The 17842-nt window shown below is 42.2% G+C and overlaps 1 protein-coding gene across 1 annotated transcript; it reads left to right on the forward strand.

The window, feature by feature from the left end:
* Positions 1-2335: 2335 nt before the first annotated feature.
* Positions 2336-16256, forward strand: mylk2 (myosin light chain kinase 2; the record flags this gene model as incomplete). The annotated part of the gene is made up of 15 exons (XM_066672373.1): positions 2336-2612; positions 4301-4386; positions 6206-6290; positions 6891-7824; positions 9080-9264; positions 11057-11162; positions 11669-11762; positions 11875-11984; positions 12746-12887; positions 13087-13157; positions 13425-13553; positions 14715-14786; positions 15386-15466; positions 15808-15940; positions 16133-16256. Coding segments are annotated over 15 exons (2586 nt in total), but the record flags the coding sequence as incomplete, so codon positions are not given.
* Between the last annotated feature and the right edge of the window lie 1586 nt (positions 16257-17842).

Consider the following 17842-nt stretch of genomic DNA (forward strand, 5'->3'; position numbering starts at 1 on the left):
ATATAGCATACTCTGAATCAATCTAATTTGGAGCTTGAGGTTCAGTAATGTGTACTGTTCCCTGTCTGTCATGGCAAAACTTAATTACAAATGGAGGGAAAATCTTTTCATATAAGACAATAGAATTGTGAATTTTCTTAAATATATTACAACCAATATTGACACGTTTTAGATGTACCAGCTATGGGTATTATATTTACTTGGTTGCATCAGTCATAACAAAGATTCAAAATCTTTAAAGGCTAAACACCAGCTCTATGAAAGTGTCAAATAAATACAGTGGAGTTTGAGTTCCTAACTTGTGTTTATTGATCGTCAGAAAACATGTTATTTCTTACTAATTCAAGGAATAAAGTTTAAAAGACCGTTGCCCCCCCCCCCCCCCCCCCAACGGTGTTGGGAAACTCTAATAGGCGTCTTGTCTGTGACGTAGACGGTGGACAACAACTCTAGAAGCTGCACTTAATTTAATGCAAAATGACGAAAAGGTGTGTTGTTTTTGGCTGCAATCATTCAATGTACAGTGGGACATCTGTGAACAAATGGCCCAAAGATCCCAAAATATCCAGAAAATGGACTAAATTTGTCAACTTTAAACGGACACTTTGGAAAGGACCATCCGCTCACTCCGTTATCTGTAGCTCATTTCACTGGCGCTTTTCCAACAATATGGGCATGTAAGGACACCAACGAAAGGTGTTCAAGAGCCTCTGTAACATGGAGGTAAACAGGGTGAGGACACTCACTTCGCCTGTTTTAGTTGGTGTTAGTTAACGTTAGCTTGACTCGCTAAACTCGGTGTCTCAGATTATACTCGGCTACGTAGCTGCATTACGGAGGTTTATAGTGTCGGATGAATTCGAGTTCGACTTCGATCACATTTACAAGAATAACGGTACCTCTACATTTGAGTTTAGCTTATTGCTAGGCTATCGTCATGAATAATGTTGGTTATTTAGCTAGATACTGTCATAACAGTCAGTCATAACGGTGTTTTACCGCGGCGTTGTTCAGCTGTTGTCCACCAGTGACGTCACGGTCGCGTTCAAGAATTTCCGTAGAGAGCTCGGGTTTTTCCGTCAATTTAATAAAATTGTCAGTTTTAAAGCAAATTAAGCTGCTATTTTCATTTTAATTCATACTTATATCTGTCAGTAACTACAATAATGTGAAATATTCATGGAGGTCCATTAAGTGGTGCTTGGTCTTTAAACTACTCAGTAGGTGCTGCTTATATTACATTGTGTGTGTGTGTGTGTGTGTGTGTGTTATTACCAACCATTTGCACTGTATCAGCACACAGCTTTTTTATTATTTCTACTGCTGATTGTGTTGATTATATATTATGGCAATCAAGCATTTTTCCACATTAACCTGTCTCTGAAAATTCCCATGCACTCATAACAGACTTGTTCTTGGGGATTAAATTAATGAATATTCAAATGGAGGTTAATTCTGGGGTCTTTGGTGCTCAGCAGCCAGTGTCATTATCAGGATGAACCCCTTGTAAATTCTTTATGTAATTTGTAAAAGACAGCTTATGAATTTCACTGCCAATGAGCCAAAATGAGTGGTTTAAAATTACTTAAAATCCATAGGCCTAACTGTTTATCTTCTAATAATTACCATCACTGGTGATACATGGTTTTGGTTTTGTTATGAAATTCTATATGCATTTTTAGATTTCGAGATTAAAAGACACTGGACCTGCTTTAGAGACAATTGTGTGCCCTCTATTTGAGTTTGGAACGGTCATACATACCTTTGTTATCGGTTACTATTCGAAACTCCCCTCTGTCCCTCTGTGTGTCCGGCCTATTTCTGGTTTGGTGGCTACAAGGCTCAGATAAAGGAGGAATCTGACAGGCTGTTCCTTGGCTGCTTCAGGGAGGAGGGGGGCGAGGGGGGGTGGGGGTTGCTGGTAATAGTCTGTTGGACCCCTCTCTCTGAGCTGCAGCTTAGGGACCGTCCTCTGGGCTGGATTCTGTCTGAAGGTGGGAGTCCTTTATTTTTGTTTCTATAAAATTCATAGTCTTTGGGGTATTTTGATGTTTTGCTGCTTAATTATAGGTCATTGTCTCAAACGGCAGAATGTGGTCTTGTCATTTTTCTTGTACTGACCTCGTTCTGTTAATAGAAATGCTGAATTTTACAACTGTAAACGTAAATGGAGAATTTTCATATAGGAGCACAGGGAAAGGTTACACTCACTGGGGCAATCAGCTCAGAGACTGTACTCTCTTTAGGTCTAAAGGTTACATGTTATAAAAGCTAAAACTATCCCTTCTTGTCCCAGCACCTGTTTCCATTGCATATCTAGTTTGCTCCCTGTTGACCCGATGGTCCGTTTTTGCTGGGCATGCGCTCAGTGAAGTGTCCTACCCCTGACCCGGTCGCTCTGGACCTCAGGATGGATGAGCTGCACAAGAAATTGGATCTACTGCTATCCCGCAGCTCTGGAGGAGGACATTGCCCCATGTGTGGGGTCTGCAGCATCCACAGCAAACAACAAGAGACCACGGTCAGCCAGCTCTCAGCTCACGGCAAACTACTGGAAACTCTGGACAGAAAAGTTACAGAAGTGAAGACTGCCCTGGAGGAACTGGCACACGGTATGTCGACACAAAAACTGACATATTTAGCAATTTTAGAAGTTGTAGACTGTAGAACCCACATAAAAGTGCCCTATATTAACCCCCAGTTAATTCTGTGGGTATGTTTCTGTTCTGTAAATGTTTATTTTCCTTTTATATTTCACGTATCTTTATTTTCTTGAGTTTATAGGGAATATCATAATGTAAAATATGTGTCAGATGCTTTACAGCTTCACACCTCAAAGCCAGTTACAAAGTGGAACACAACAAGGTGCATCATTTTAACCACTTAAAATTAAGCTTAGTCTTACAGGAAGCTAGGGGTGAGTTGTAAAGACCACTGCAACACAAAAGAACACTTAAATGTGTTGGTGTCACACATCGTTCTTTAAATAACCTCTTATAAAAGCTTTTTATATAGAACATCCAAAGGGCCTACTACTCTTAAAAAGTGAATTTAGTGGGACCAGACTAATCCTCTAACTTCATCACTGTCAAAGTTATACAACTATTTTATTTTATATTCAATTATGTTAAGTTACTTAGCAGTGCCTAGTACTTATTAAATAATTAACATCATTATTCATTCATTCATTGTCTGTAACCCTTATCCAGTTCAGGGTCGCGGTGGGTCCAGAGCCTACCTGGAATCATTGGGCGCAAGGCGGGAATACACCCTGGAGGGGGCGCCAGTCCTTCACAGGGCAACACACAGACACTCACACACTCACACCTACGGACACTTTTGAGTCGCCAATCCTCCTACCAACGTGTGTTTTTTTGGACTGTGGGAGGAAACCAGACAACCCACGCAGACACGGGGAGAACACACCACACTCCTCACAGACAGTCACCCAGAGGAAACCCACGCGGACACAGGGAGAACACACCACACTCCTCACAGACAGTCACCCGGAGGAAATCCACGCGGACACAGGGAGAACACACCACACTCCTCACAGACAGTCACCCGGAGGAAACTCACGCAGACACAGGGAGAACACACCACACTCCTCACAGACAGTCACCCGGAGGAAACCCACGCGGACACAGGGAGAACACACCACACTCCTCACAGACAGTCACCCGGAGGAAACTCACGCAGACACAGGGAGAACACACCAAACTCCTCACAGACAGTCACCCGGAGGAAACTCACGCAGACACAGGGAGAACACACCAAACTCCTCACAGACAGTCACCCGGAGGAAACCCACACGGACACAGGGAGAACACACCACACTCCTCACAGACAGTCACCCGGAGGAAACCCACGCAGACACAGGGAGAACACACCATACTCCTCACAGACAGTCACCTGGAGCGGGAATCGAACCCACAACCTCCAGGCCCCTGGAGCTGTGTGACTGCGGCACACAGTCATTGCACAGCCGTAATACCGAAATCATGCCTCCAAATTTACCCCATCCTTAGCAGTCAACACACAAACACTAGTGCACTGGGGCAGGCACGCACACACATACACATACAAACACACACCCGGAGCGACGGGCAGTCATCCAAGCACCCAGTAGGGGGTTTTAGTGCTGTGCCCAGGGGCACTTTAGTAATGAATGTCGAGGGTCCCAAGCACACGTCTCTACCTTTAGGTCATGGCTGCCACCTTTGATTACTGTACATAATGTTTGTTGTTATATATTCATTTATACTAGTGAAGTCATCTTATTTTTGTATTTTCTTTGAAGGTCTAGAGGACATGTCTTCTGACAGAATGTCTGTGCCTACAGTTGCATTGCAAAGGAGGAAATCTCTGCCTGTGCGGACCTCAGTGGTGAGTCGACATTACGTTCATGATTTGTGTTTTTTGTTTTCTTCTCTCAGAGGACTTTTAAATTGTAACTCAGTGGCCAACTCATTATGTGCCGCATGTTGCTACATGAGGTAAACACATGAAGTGCCATGAATTTCTTTCCTGTGTTCCAGGATATATTTAATCATGTATTCATCATTTCATCATGCATTTTAAATGGTACACACTTCGAAGAAATTGGGAGATGGGGTGACAGATACATGGACAGAGTAAATACAGAAAATATTTATTGATATATTAATCGATTGGACACTGCATAACATGCACTTAGTGGCTGTTTTGATTGGAAATGATGTAAAGTGAGGATAGTCTCAGACTTTTACACAGTCCTTTTTATTAAACTTCATATATGTTACTATATTCATGTTTTTGTGTCTCATTGTTACATTGTGGGCGGCATGGTGGCGCAGCAGGTAGTGTTGCAGTCACACAGCTCAATGGACCTGGAGGTTGTGGGTTCAATTCCCGCTCCGGGTGACTCTCTGTGAGGAGTGTGGTGTGTTCTCCCTGTGTCTGCGTGGGTTTCCTCCAGGTGACTGTCTGTGAGGAGTGTGGTGTGTTCTCCCTGTGTCTGCGTGGGTTTCCTCCGGGTGACTGTCTGTGAGGAGTGTGGTGTGTTCTCTGTGTCTGCGTGAGTTTCCTCCGGGTGACTGTCTGTGAGGAGTGTGGTGTGTTCTCTGTGTCTGCGTGGGTTTCCTCCGGGTGACTGTCTGTGAGGAGTGTGGTGTGTTCTCCCTGTGTCTGCGTGAGTTTCCTCCGGGTGACTGTCTGTGAGGAGTGTGGTGTGTTCTCTCTGTGTCTGCGTGGGTTTCCGCCGGGTGACTGTCTGTGAGGAGTGTGGTGTGTTCTCTCTGTGTCTGCGTGGGTTTCCTCTGGGTGACTGTCTGTGAGGAGTGTGGTGTGTTCTCCCTGTGTCTGCGTGGGTTTCCCTCGGGTGACTGTCTGTGAGGAGTGTGGTGTGTTCTCTCTGTGTCTGCGTGGGTTTCCTCCGGGTGACTGTCTGTGAGGAGTGTGGTGTGTTCTCCCTGTGTCTGCGTGGGTTTCCCTCGGGTGACTGTCTGTGAGGAGTGTGGTGTGTTCTCTCTGTGTCTGCGTGGGTTTCCTCCGGGTGACTGTCTGTGAGGAGTGTGGTGTGTTCTCCCTGTGTCTGCGTGGGTTTCCCTCGGGTGACTGTCTGTGAGGAGTGTGGTGTGTTCTCTCTGTGTCTGCGTGGGTTTCCTCCGGGTGCTCCGGTTTCCTTCCACAGTCCAAAAACACACGTTGGTAGGTGGATTGGCGACTCAAAAGTGTCCGTAGGTGTGAGTGTGTGAGTGAATGTGTGAGTGTTTGAGTGTGTGTGTTGCCCTCTGAAGGACTGGCGCCCCCTCCAGGGTGTATTTGTGCCTTGCATTCCAAGTAGGCTCTGGACCCACCGTGACCCTGAACTGGATAAGCGGTTACAGATAATGAATGAATGAATGAATTATTACATTGTTATTTCATGTGGAAAATTTATAGCAATTTTAATTTTGTTAAATTATAGCTGCACTAAATCGGTCTTAAATTCTGTTTGCTAATCTAATAATCTGTAAATATGCCAGTAATATTTAATAATTAAATTCAGAATTATGTAGAATTATGTATGTCCTTGAAGTACTGGCGCCCCCTCCAGCATGTGTTCCTGCCTTGCACCCAGTGATTGTGGGTAGGCTCCGGACCCACCGCGACCTTCAACTGGATAATCGGTTACAGACAATGAATGAATGAATGAATGAATGAATGAATGTCCTCTTTTCCTCAGGATGAAGTGTACGTGCGTCTGGATTTACCCAGAGAGAAGATACTGCCGCAGGCCTGTAATGCGCCCTGTGGGAAAGGTCAGACAGGTACCTCCACTGTCCATTAGCACTATGTGTTCTGACCAGTTTAGCGCGGAAAGGTGGAAGAGAGCCAGAGGATTCCTAAGCTGCTCAGAGTTGATGGACATAACTTTGACTGACGTGTATGTACAGCCATAGAACTATTTTCTGACACCTCTGGCCACCCCCTGTCACTTCAGAGCCATAACTCCTCTCAGGGGTATAAATGGCAAATTGAAGCTATTATCTAACAGGTATTGTAATATTAACTTCACATGATATAAAGCTTCTCTACCAATTACTTGTGCCTGGAACTGTATGTACAAACCAAGAACCATTTAAGAACTGGTAATTTTATGTTATGAAGTGTATGGATGTAACCTGACATCCCATAATGATTTAATTCAGTAATAACTCTTTAGGAAAACATTCCGTCTGTAATGAAACCTTGAGACCGTCGTTTGTTTATTTTTTATCTCTCATCAAAACAGCCTTTATATAATGTATGTTAATGATCAGGGCAACTGTGCTTTATGACCTCTTTCTTTAAATGAGCAACTTTTACTTAGTGACCATTTTGACTGGAAATTCAATAAATAAAGCAACAATTTTGGTTCCTCTTTACAGATGTACTAACTGAAGACAGTGAAGGGGAGTGTCAGAAAGGAGAAGGACAGCCAAACAGAGATGAGCCAGTAGGGGTCAAAAACCAACACAAGCCTCAGCCATATAAAGAAGTTAATAAAGATTTAAATAGATCAGCAGTAGCATTATGTTTGGCAGCTTTACAGCCCAGCAACGCGCCTACAAGTGTGGCTAAGACAGACAGAACTGTACCATCACTGAGCCAAAAAAGTCCATCTCCAACAAAAACAGTACCAAAGACAGCCGTTACAAAACGTCCATCTACACCAAAAATGACTGAGGTAGCTGCACCCGTTAAAACTACTTTTTCTCCTATTGCCTTAACCTCAACAACTTCAAAAAACACAACATCAGGGTCTACAGCACCAATATCAAATGACATGTCCACAAAAGCTGGTTTGGCTGTTGCCATGACAACAACTGTGTCAACAACCCCAACTCTGGTCAATTCTATGACCAGTAATCCACCAACGACCACCATAATAACACCACCATCATTACCTCATATTCTTCAGAAGACAGCTTCAGGTCTTTCTTCTTCCACCTCTCAGAACATGGGGAGGTCTTCATCTAATACATTATCACCTTCAGTAGAATCAAAAGTGTTTCCGCCTAAAACATCCGGACAGACATCTCCACTAAAGACAACAGCTCCACCCTTCACCAGCTCCTCACCCAACAATCCTTCTTCAGGCAACTCCAGCCCCAGTAAACCCAATCCTCCATCCTCATTAGAAACTGGGTCAGAAAGCAATAAATCTCCAAAAATCCCGACCATAGCCACTTCTTCAAAACTGGTCACAGCAAAAGCTCCAACATTATGTCCAGCAAATACACCTGGACTGATGATTCCCATTGTAGCTGCAGCAGGGTCCTCCATGAAGCATGTGCACAGCTGCCCTGAGTCCCTGCAAAGGTGAGCAATAAAGAGTCAAATATAAACTCTCCCATTGCCAAAGCTCCTATTTTATTCATTCATTCATTTATTCATTCATTCATTATCTGTAACTGCTTATCCAGTTCGCGGTGGGTCCAGAGCCTACCTGGAATCATTGGGTGCAAGGCAGGAATACACCCTGGAGGGGGCACCAGTCCTTCACAGGGCAACACAGACACACACTCACACCTACGGACACTTTTGAGTCACCAATCCACCACAGTTTTTGGACTGTGGGAGGAAACTGGAGCACCCGGAGGAAACCCACGCAGACATAGGGAGAACACACCACACTCCTCACAGACAGTCACCCGGAGGAAACTCACACAGACACAGGGAGAACACACCACACTCCTCACAGACAGTCACCCGGAGGAAACCCACACAGACACGGGGAGAACACACCACACTCCTCACAGACTCCTCTGTGACTGTGTGGGTTTCCTCCGGGTGACTGTCTGTGAGGAGTGTGGTGTGTCACCCGGAGTGGGAATCGAACCCACAACCTCCAGGTCCCTAGAGCTGTGTGACTGCGACACTACCTGCTGCACCACCGTGCCGCTCCTCCTATGTAATTACGAGAAGTTAATATGGTAAATTAACATGGGTGGCATGGTGTGGCTGCACATAAGATTAAGATAACATAAGATTTTTTTATTGATCCAGAAGGAAATTACTGACAAACCACATCAAGATCTTGGGGTGCAGGCTTTGAATTCCACCTCTGGTCACTGTCTCTGAGGAGTGTGGTGTGATCTCCTTGTGGGTGGGTTGTGTGAAATTGTCCAGCTGAATGTTTGTTTGCGTGGTCTGTTCATTAATATGTTTTTCCACCTAAGCAACACACACTAACACCACCACCTCTTCGGTATCACTGCAGCTCGTACCTGCCCTGTGGTGGTTATATGGGGGATTTGACATATGAAGAACAGGGTGAAAGGGGACTAAAAGTATGCAGAGCAAGAACTGGACTATATTCTGTAACTGTAAAACTACAAAGAGCTTCTGTATGATCAGTGGAGCTGATAAAATGAACAATGAGTGTAGATACAAGGAGGTGGTCATAACTCTGTGAGTTGCATTATTAGTTAATTTTTTTAAACTGAATTAAGGTAAGAACATTGTTGCCTTCTGCTCTAAACTCGTTTTGAAGATATAAATACTGTTTACAACAGTGGCCATTCTTCCAGTTTGTGAAAAATGTTGTACAGTCATTGCCATTAATCTGTTACAGATTTCAGGGCTCTGGAGGGAACGCAGGCTCTAGTCGCTCAGTAGCACTTGGGACTGCATCAGCAGGGACCACAAACACTGGACGCATGACAGCTGGAGGAATAAAGTTCAAAATCAGTCCAGCATCAGAAGAGAGAAGCACCACTCAGGCCAAAACCCCTCCCAAAACCTGCCTCAAAGTCATAGGTACGTCCCTAGGTTAATTAAGAGCATTTAAATAGTAAACATTGCATTATAGTCCATAAGAGCCCATGGTGACATGTGTGTCACAAACCTATTATAAGGTCTGTAAAGTTCCCTACACAGCTTTATCCTTCACTTTAAATCATTCATTCATTCATTATCTGTAACCGCTTAACCAGTTCAGGGTCACGGTGGGTCCAGAGCCTACCTGGAATCATTGGGCGCAAGGCAGGAATACACCCTGGAGGGGGCGCCAGTCCTTCACAGGGCAACACAGGCACACACACACACACATTCACTCACACACTCACACCTACGGACACTTTTGAGTCGCCAATCTACCTACCAATGTGTTTTTTTTGGACTGTGGGAGGAAACCCACGCAGACACAGGGAGAACACACCAAACTTCTGAAAGACAGTCACCCGGAGGAAACCCACGCAGACACAGGGAGAACACACCAAACTCCTCAAAGACAGTCACCCGGAGGAAACCCACGCAGACACAGGGAGAACACACCACACTCCGCACAGACAGTCACCCGGAGGAAACCCACGCAGACACAGGGAGAACACACCACACTCCTCACAGACAGTCACCCGGAGTGGGAATCGAACCCACAACCTGTCTCTGGAGCTGTGTGCCGCCCTTCACTTTAAATCATGATCCCCAAATGACATTTACTGAATGTCACATGACTGTGAATTTGTGTACGTTTGACCTCATTTACAGAGTTAGTGAGTACATAGAGGATGATTTAGTGTCCTGTCTTATGTTACAAATGACCCATTCTGATTTAATTTCAAGAACACAATGTTGAAACACAAGGTACGAAATGGTTATTGTGATGTTTGAGTTACATTGGGATTTTACTCCAGAAATAATTACAGAATACCACAAGAAAGGTGAAAAAAGTCATCCATGTTTTTTTGGTCATTTTTGAACCATATATTGGGCTCTTATGGGTTACATGGGACGTTTACATAATCATCTACACACACCTCTACAGAAAATATAGGTTAAAGACTGTGTGAAAGGAATCTAACAACGTATGTAGAGCGACAGATGGACTACAGTCTGTAATTGTAAACTACAAAATGCTCCTGTATGGTCAGTGGAGCTCATATAATGGACAGTGAGTGGAATGTTTGGTCCCATCCCCTGGCCATAAACCCTGAAGTGTAATGTGCTGTGGAAAGCTGCGCATCCAAATTTTGATATTCAAAATATTCTTTTTGAAATTGACCTTGCAGACGTGTGGTATCCAGAACAGGGTAATCCTTTTTCCCCCTGACCACATCACTCTCCCCTGAACATTACCTGCAGCTGTTCATACACTGGCGCAACCAGGAGAGTAAGGGAGATTGTAGATCAGGTATCAGCATGCCCCACATGTCGTCTCGCTTTGTTCTTTCATACAAAACCCCACTACACAAACATTTCGGCCTCATTCATCACAGTCAGGAAGAACTGAAAGGTTAATGGCTGCCAATTACACCACTGGCATACAGATCACTTACTTCTAACCCCTTAAAGGGGAATGAGTGCTTTGTCATTTAAAATTTCAGTTGTAAACACAGTCGTTCAGCATGGTCTGAGGTGAAATTGCAGAGAGACTTACAAACTAATTGGAACCAGGCTTTGTAAAGTGTCTACAACACCACCATAACCTTTTTATTAACCATCAAAACCAACAGCGAACCCCCACATTATCTGAGTCAATCAATAAATCAGTCTTGAGAAAATCATATTTAAGGTTATGCTTAAAGCGATGCATGTCTTCTGCTTTCTGCAGATGATGTTCCTCCTCAGCCAGCCCCTTTTCCACACAGGTGCGTGTCTTTGAGGTCCAGCCCTCCATGCGACTCCTTCAGCATCCACACCAGAGAGGTGTTGGGAGGGTAACTATATTATAGTTATTTTTTAATCAGCATGCATTGGACTTGCTGTTGTTGTTAGTACATTTATCTTTAGAGTATCTGACAGACAATCCGCTCCACAACGACTTGCAAAGACAATCATGTCCAAAGATTCTTACCGGTATAGCAACTTGTTGCCTGATATAGGCAATGGTCCCCAAGTTGATTAGAGCCTTATAAAGCCACCTGCACTGGGAGGTAGAACTGAATTTTCTGAATTGTTGGAGCAACATTCATTACCTTTAGGATTGACTAACCATCCAGCATCAGCACCTGACCTCACTAGTTCTCTTGTGACTAAATTTCATCAAGTCCCGGCCAAGTCTAAAGTCTTTCCAGAAGAGTAGAAACTGTTAATACAGCAGTAGGGGAAAAAACTACCTTGATTTCAAAAGAAATGTTGGATGATGTGGGGTCCAGAGAAGTGAGTATAATTTATAACGGAATATAAGCACTTTATTCAATGAGTGAATTCTCTGTTTATTCAGTGGGCGTTTTGGCAAAGTGCACAAATGCACAGACAATAAAACTGGCCTAAGACTCGCGGCAAAGATCATCAATGCTAGAAGCCCCAAAGAGAGAGTGAGTGCTGTTCCTCTATCCCTCCGCTCTTATCCTTTCAGAGCCCATTAACCTGTGATTGTGTGGAGATGAATAGAAGCCAAATGTGGGACTTTCCATGTTTTTTTTCCAGGAAATGACATTGAATGAGATCCAGGTGATGAACCAGCTGAGTCACTCCAACATCCTGCAGCTGTACGATGCCTTCGAGGCTAAACACCAAGTTGTGCTCATACTGGAGTAGTGAGTGTCATCTAGTTTGACTTTTTTTTTTGCTTGTTCTTAAATGAATAACATCACTATTAAAATAAATAATGAAATTGAATTCTAATTTAAAATGAGTATGTGTGTAAAAGAAAATGTTCTGATTTAATATGGTGAGAAGAAAGAGATCTAAGAGAAAATGGATGAAAACCAGTGCTTCCTCTTTTGACTTTTTGCTCTGGGACACCTTGGGTTTAGTGAAAACAGAGGCTCATTTTCATTCAACGGAACAGGTCCTGAATCAGGTCATCCTGAACAAAGCTGTTTAGACAGGGGCTGGCTACTGTGGTGTTTGATTCTTGTGTTATTTCAACCACAGCATGTCACATTTGTTTTCATTAGGACCCCAGAACTGTGTTCACTTGTGGAAAGGAGAATAAAATGTCCCCTTTAATAAGTACACATACTATTTAATGCACAGTTTAAAAAACAAGAGATAAAATGTCACAGATATTATGCCATATTCTCCTCCCAAAATGTTAAACTTAGCAACTTAGAGTTACAGTTCCTTGTGTTATTCATTTTACTTCTGCAAAACATGTAATTTGACCAAGAGTGTTCAAAAATTAACCACATATATGCTGATTTGATCCTGGAAAACTGGAAACCATGATCATGTTAAGTGTTCCAAATGTGTTAATCCATATAAAAAACATATAAATTACATCAATACTGAAAAAAAAACAGATGGAAAGACTCGTTATATTTAATTCAGTGAGCTTTCTTTTTTCTCCTGTCAGTGTGGAAGGAGGGGAGCTGTTTGAGAGAATCGTGGATGAGAGTTCCCCACTGACCGAGTTGGATGCCATGGTGTTTGTGAAGCAGATCTGTGAGGGAGTCCAGTACATGCACCATATGTATGTTCTTCACCTGGATCTGAAGGTAGATTATAATTTAGGAGAGATCAATTTTTTTTTATTTGCTCGGAACACAATAAGTGCTGGAAATACAAAACCAAAAAAAAAATATATATATATATATATATATATATATATATATATTCATACATATCACATTCAGTCATAAATTGATAATATGTGCGGATTATAACAGCATCACTTACTGTCTGCTCTGCTCTCAGCCTGAAAACATTCTCTGTGTGAATCGTTCAGGCCATCAGATCAAGATCATTGACTTTGGGCTCGCCAGAAGGTACGCTGAGTGTGTACATCTATTAAAATATACATTATGTTAAGTTATAGTTCCTTGTATTATAATGCGATAAAAATAGGATTAATTTCCACATTTCAGTCAAATACATTTAATGCAAATTTACTAATGTATTTCTAAGCAGCTGAAAAAAGCAGCCTGTTTATTTTCATATATCTGAATATATGTTTGCACCCCTGGTACTGAAACCTGCAGTCACACTGATGAGGTTGTTTGTTACATATAATCATGGCATCTTCTGTGGTGCAGATATAAACCACGAGAGAAGCTGCGAGTCTCGTTTGGAACACCTGAGTTTCTGGCTCCTGAGGTGGTCAACTTTGACTTTGTCTCCTTCCCCACAGACATGTGGACGCTAGGAGTCGTCACATACATGCTGTGAGTCTGACCACTGCCATATTCTGCTACTATGTTTTCTGACTCAGCAAGTTTCTCTCAAGCTGTACATTTCACAATATTTCGCTTTGAACGACTGTTTAAATAAAAATGATTTAATTATGCTAACTTTGGAATTGTGAAAATTGCAAAATGTGAAAGTCATTGTAGATATACACAGGATAAGATAAATATTCTATACCGATACATTATTGATTTTCATTATTGTTTCGGAACTGTAGTTTATTACCTACATCTGCTAGCAATCTCCAGTCTCATGCTTCACCCTATTTACAAATATTTAAAGCCTGCAATTTTCCCTCTCATGCACAAACAGCAACATTAACACATTCAACACTTGAAGTTAACTTCCAGGCATTTGCTCTCGACTAAGCACGCTAATGAAGCACCTCATTATATCTCCATGTATACCAACCCTGTGACAAACCAACCTTACATTCTCATAGAATATGGTGTGCCAACCCCTCTACAGCTAGGAGCTGTAGAGGGGCTCTTGCCAAGTGATCTTCTGCTTCTCTAGATTCTCTAATGAAGCCACTGGCCTTGTTTTACTTTTGATGCTGCTGTTGCACACTTTGAATCCTCTTTCTGTTCATGAATAAACCTAGACAACATAGGCCTTCTCTCTGATGATGTGGTCTTACTAAACACTTTCCACGAATCTCATAACCCAAGGCCTGTTCTTCCACATTGTATTTGTCATCCCAATCACGTCCCTTAGCTCTAATGAACTCCTGGCTACCTACACTGGCACTTGCAGATTGCACTTACTTCCAACGTTTTGTCACTACATCCATTATTTATTTATATTATATTTAAAACTTATTGAACAAATTTAGTTGTAAAATGTAATGTTGTTTAGCATTGCAAATTCTTTTTGCCTAATTTTATTTACTTAATTTATTCAACTGACAGATGACAGATGTACATACAGATATCAGAGATCACATGACCAAGTCAGTAGTTTATAAAATGAATTTCTTGTAATAATGTTCTTTAGAAATATTTGACATCTGGAAAAAATAATAGGCCACTGAGGCATTCAAACTGCACAGTGACTAATGAAGAATTTTTTGCTTGTGGCCTGAAGGTAGGTTTAGTTTCACAGTTGCAGGCCCTAACACTGTTCTCTCTGATTCTCAGACTCAGTGGCCTCTCTCCATTCCTGGGGGATGATGACAGCCAGACGCTCAACAATGTGCTAACGGTCAACTGGTACAGTTTCAAGTGTCCTCCATGTTATTCCATGGCACTAACTTTCATACAATTCACATCACAAGCAGCTGAGCTATGTCATTAGCCCTTCCAATAACCCTCCCATAAACAAGCGCTTTCATGTAGAGGGATTCCAACTTCTGAAATTGAATTAAGCAATGTGAGAGCCCTCCGGGGGAGTCTTTATGAACAGCAGCAAGGCAGAATCTGTCCATGTAGTTTGTAAATACTATGATGTACAGCTACTGTACTGTTTTAATTTGTTCAGTAATTACAATGAGATCTGATGTGAAAGTGTTTTATTAGTCTAAGAGGTCTAAATGACAGTCTCATCCTCATTTCATTACCATATTTATCTTACATATCCAGTAAAAAAAAGTCATAGACATTAGTTATTTTAAAACACATTTGCTGCCATTGTTTTACTGTTCACCGTGACCCTGAACTGGAAAAGCGGTTACAGACAATGAATGAATGAATGATGAATATTTTGCTGTTATGTTCTATATGTTTAACAGACTAGTCTGCTTGTTGAGGACTCCTATATCTGCCTTGCTCTAGTTTCAGTCAATCGAGATTGAAGTCATTTTCTTTTGCAGGTATTTTGATGAGGATGCTTTTGAGCATGTCTCTGCTGAGGCCAAAGACTTTGTCTCCAACCTGCTGATTAGAGAACGGAGGTGAGGGATGGCACAGTACTACAGCCCAACCCAGACAATAAGACAGGCTTTTAAGATGACCTGTGTACACATTAAAACATGTTTCTTCAAGAGTTCTTTAGTAAAACGTGAGGACGTTTTCAGCTTCTAATAGAAAACGCACAAATGATGTATCACACAATGAATGAAAAAAAAAGAAATCTGATAAATAACTAACTAAATAAAAGTTATGTTAAATGTATGCTTAATTACTCTAAATATTGTGCAGGAACTAAGGTGGCTTTATTTTTTTATTTATCCAATTTGCAAGGGCAATGGGTGAGAGAGGAGTAATCTTTCTGGTTCTCTCTCTCTGTTTACAGTGGTCGTCTCAGTGCTGCTCAGTGTCTTAAACATCCATGGCTCAGCAACATCTCAGAGAAAGCCAAGAGCAACAACATCATCCTGAAGTCACAGGTCTTGCTCAAGAAGTACATGGCCAGGCGGATGTGGAAGGTAAAAAACCTACAGTAGATGTTTTTAAAATAAACAGGTGCAGCATGCCTACGTTCTAGTCAAAAGTTTGGGAAATCCTGTAATAAATGTATGCATTGTAATTATGTTGCATTATTTAAGATGATTAAAAACTGTGTTTTATCTCTCTCTCTCTCTCTCTCCCTCCCTCCCTCCCCCATTTCCTCTATGCAGAAAAACTACATTGCGATAGCAGCAGCCAATAGGTTTAAGAAGATCAGTAGCTCGGAGTCTCTGACATCTATGGGCGTTTGAATTGGGTTTGTTTTGTAATAAATTCAACATTACTCACTGAGCTTCTGGTCATTGGTTAACCAAGTGTTGTGTGGTTGCACTGGTGAAGACAAAGGCACTGGTTTATATCATAGCTTCAGGCCAATATTCTGAGTCCATACACAAAAATGTTTATCATTGTGGTCACAGCATTTTTAGACGCACACAAGCGTTCACAACAGCCAGCTCTGATTAATATATCACACAAATACAACATATTTCAAGCAATGTGAAACAGATTTGAACTCGTTTTTATACTTTTTATGACACTGCATGTAAGGTCAGGTAAATTCAACCATGGAGACAAAGCAAATACGCTGTTGTTATTTAACAGAAAGGTTATTTGAGAATATTGACATATGTAAAGGCAGTGTTAATAAGGATGTACTGTGTCTGAATAGTATCTGTATAAAGAGGAAGCAACAATAGGAGCTGTAAAAGCACAAAGGAAAAAAAACTTCTCATCTGTACTGTGAAAACACTGGCTGTTTTTAAGCTGGTTAAAAAACCGAGGTCATGTTCTTTGTTAAAAATTATGCTCAGTCTGTGTCTTAACAGAAAAGGCATTTCTTTATTATATGTTTTTTTACTTAAAACTTTCCCAAATACTGTGTTTTATTTTCTAGTTTCTTGAGTAACTCCATTTTGAAATACTACAAAATACATTTTAGGGCCAAACATCCATCCATCCATTATCTGTAACCGCTTATCCAATTTTAGGGTCGCGGGGGGTCCAGAGCCTACCTGGAATCATCGGGCGCAAGGCGGGAATACACCCTGGAGGGGACAGGGCCAAACATGATTTCAAAAATATCATAAAACTATGTTTCAGACATTCACTACTACACTGCACTGCCACCCTGAAATGGAAGCGGGAAAGATGATGATGATGACAACTAAACTGCTCATTCATTACATTAGAATTAACTCCTTGTTTCTACACTCACTGTCAATTCATAGTCGATTTTCTCAGCTGCATTGGTTTGTATATTTGGTCGTTCTATAATTACAGACTGTAGTCCATCTATTACTCTGCACCCTGCTCTTTAATGGTCAAGACCCCCCAAGGACTGTTTGGGTGGTGGATTATTCTCAGCACTTCAGTGACACTGATGAGGTGGTGGCACGTTAATCTGTGTTGTGTTCGTGTGATTGGATCAGTCACAACAGTGTTGATGGAGTTTGTAAACATTGTTCCCACTCACTGGATATTGTTAGACACACCTTCATCTGGTCCACCTTGTAGATGCAAAGTGAAGAACAGTAGTAGTGAAGTAGTGAAGTACAATAGTGAAGTTAGTAGTGAAGAACAAATAGTGTGTGTTGGACGTCCTCTAGCTTTCCAGTGGACACACCACACTCCTCACAGACAATCACCCGGAGGAAACCCACTCAGACACAGGGAGAACACACCACACTCCTCACAGACAGTCACCCGGAGGAAACCCACACAGACACAGGGAGAACACACCACACTCCCCACAGACAGTCACCCGGAGCAGGAATCGAACCCACAACCTCCAGGCCCCTGGAGCTGTGTGACTGCGACACTACCTGTTGCGCCACCATGCTACCCTCCAATAATACATGTTCTGTTTTATAGATAATATT

Source organism: Hoplias malabaricus, chromosome 5, assembly GCF_029633855.1.
Source record: "Hoplias malabaricus isolate fHopMal1 chromosome 5, fHopMal1.hap1, whole genome shotgun sequence".
Taxonomy (NCBI): Eukaryota; Metazoa; Chordata; class Actinopteri; order Characiformes; family Erythrinidae; genus Hoplias; species Hoplias malabaricus.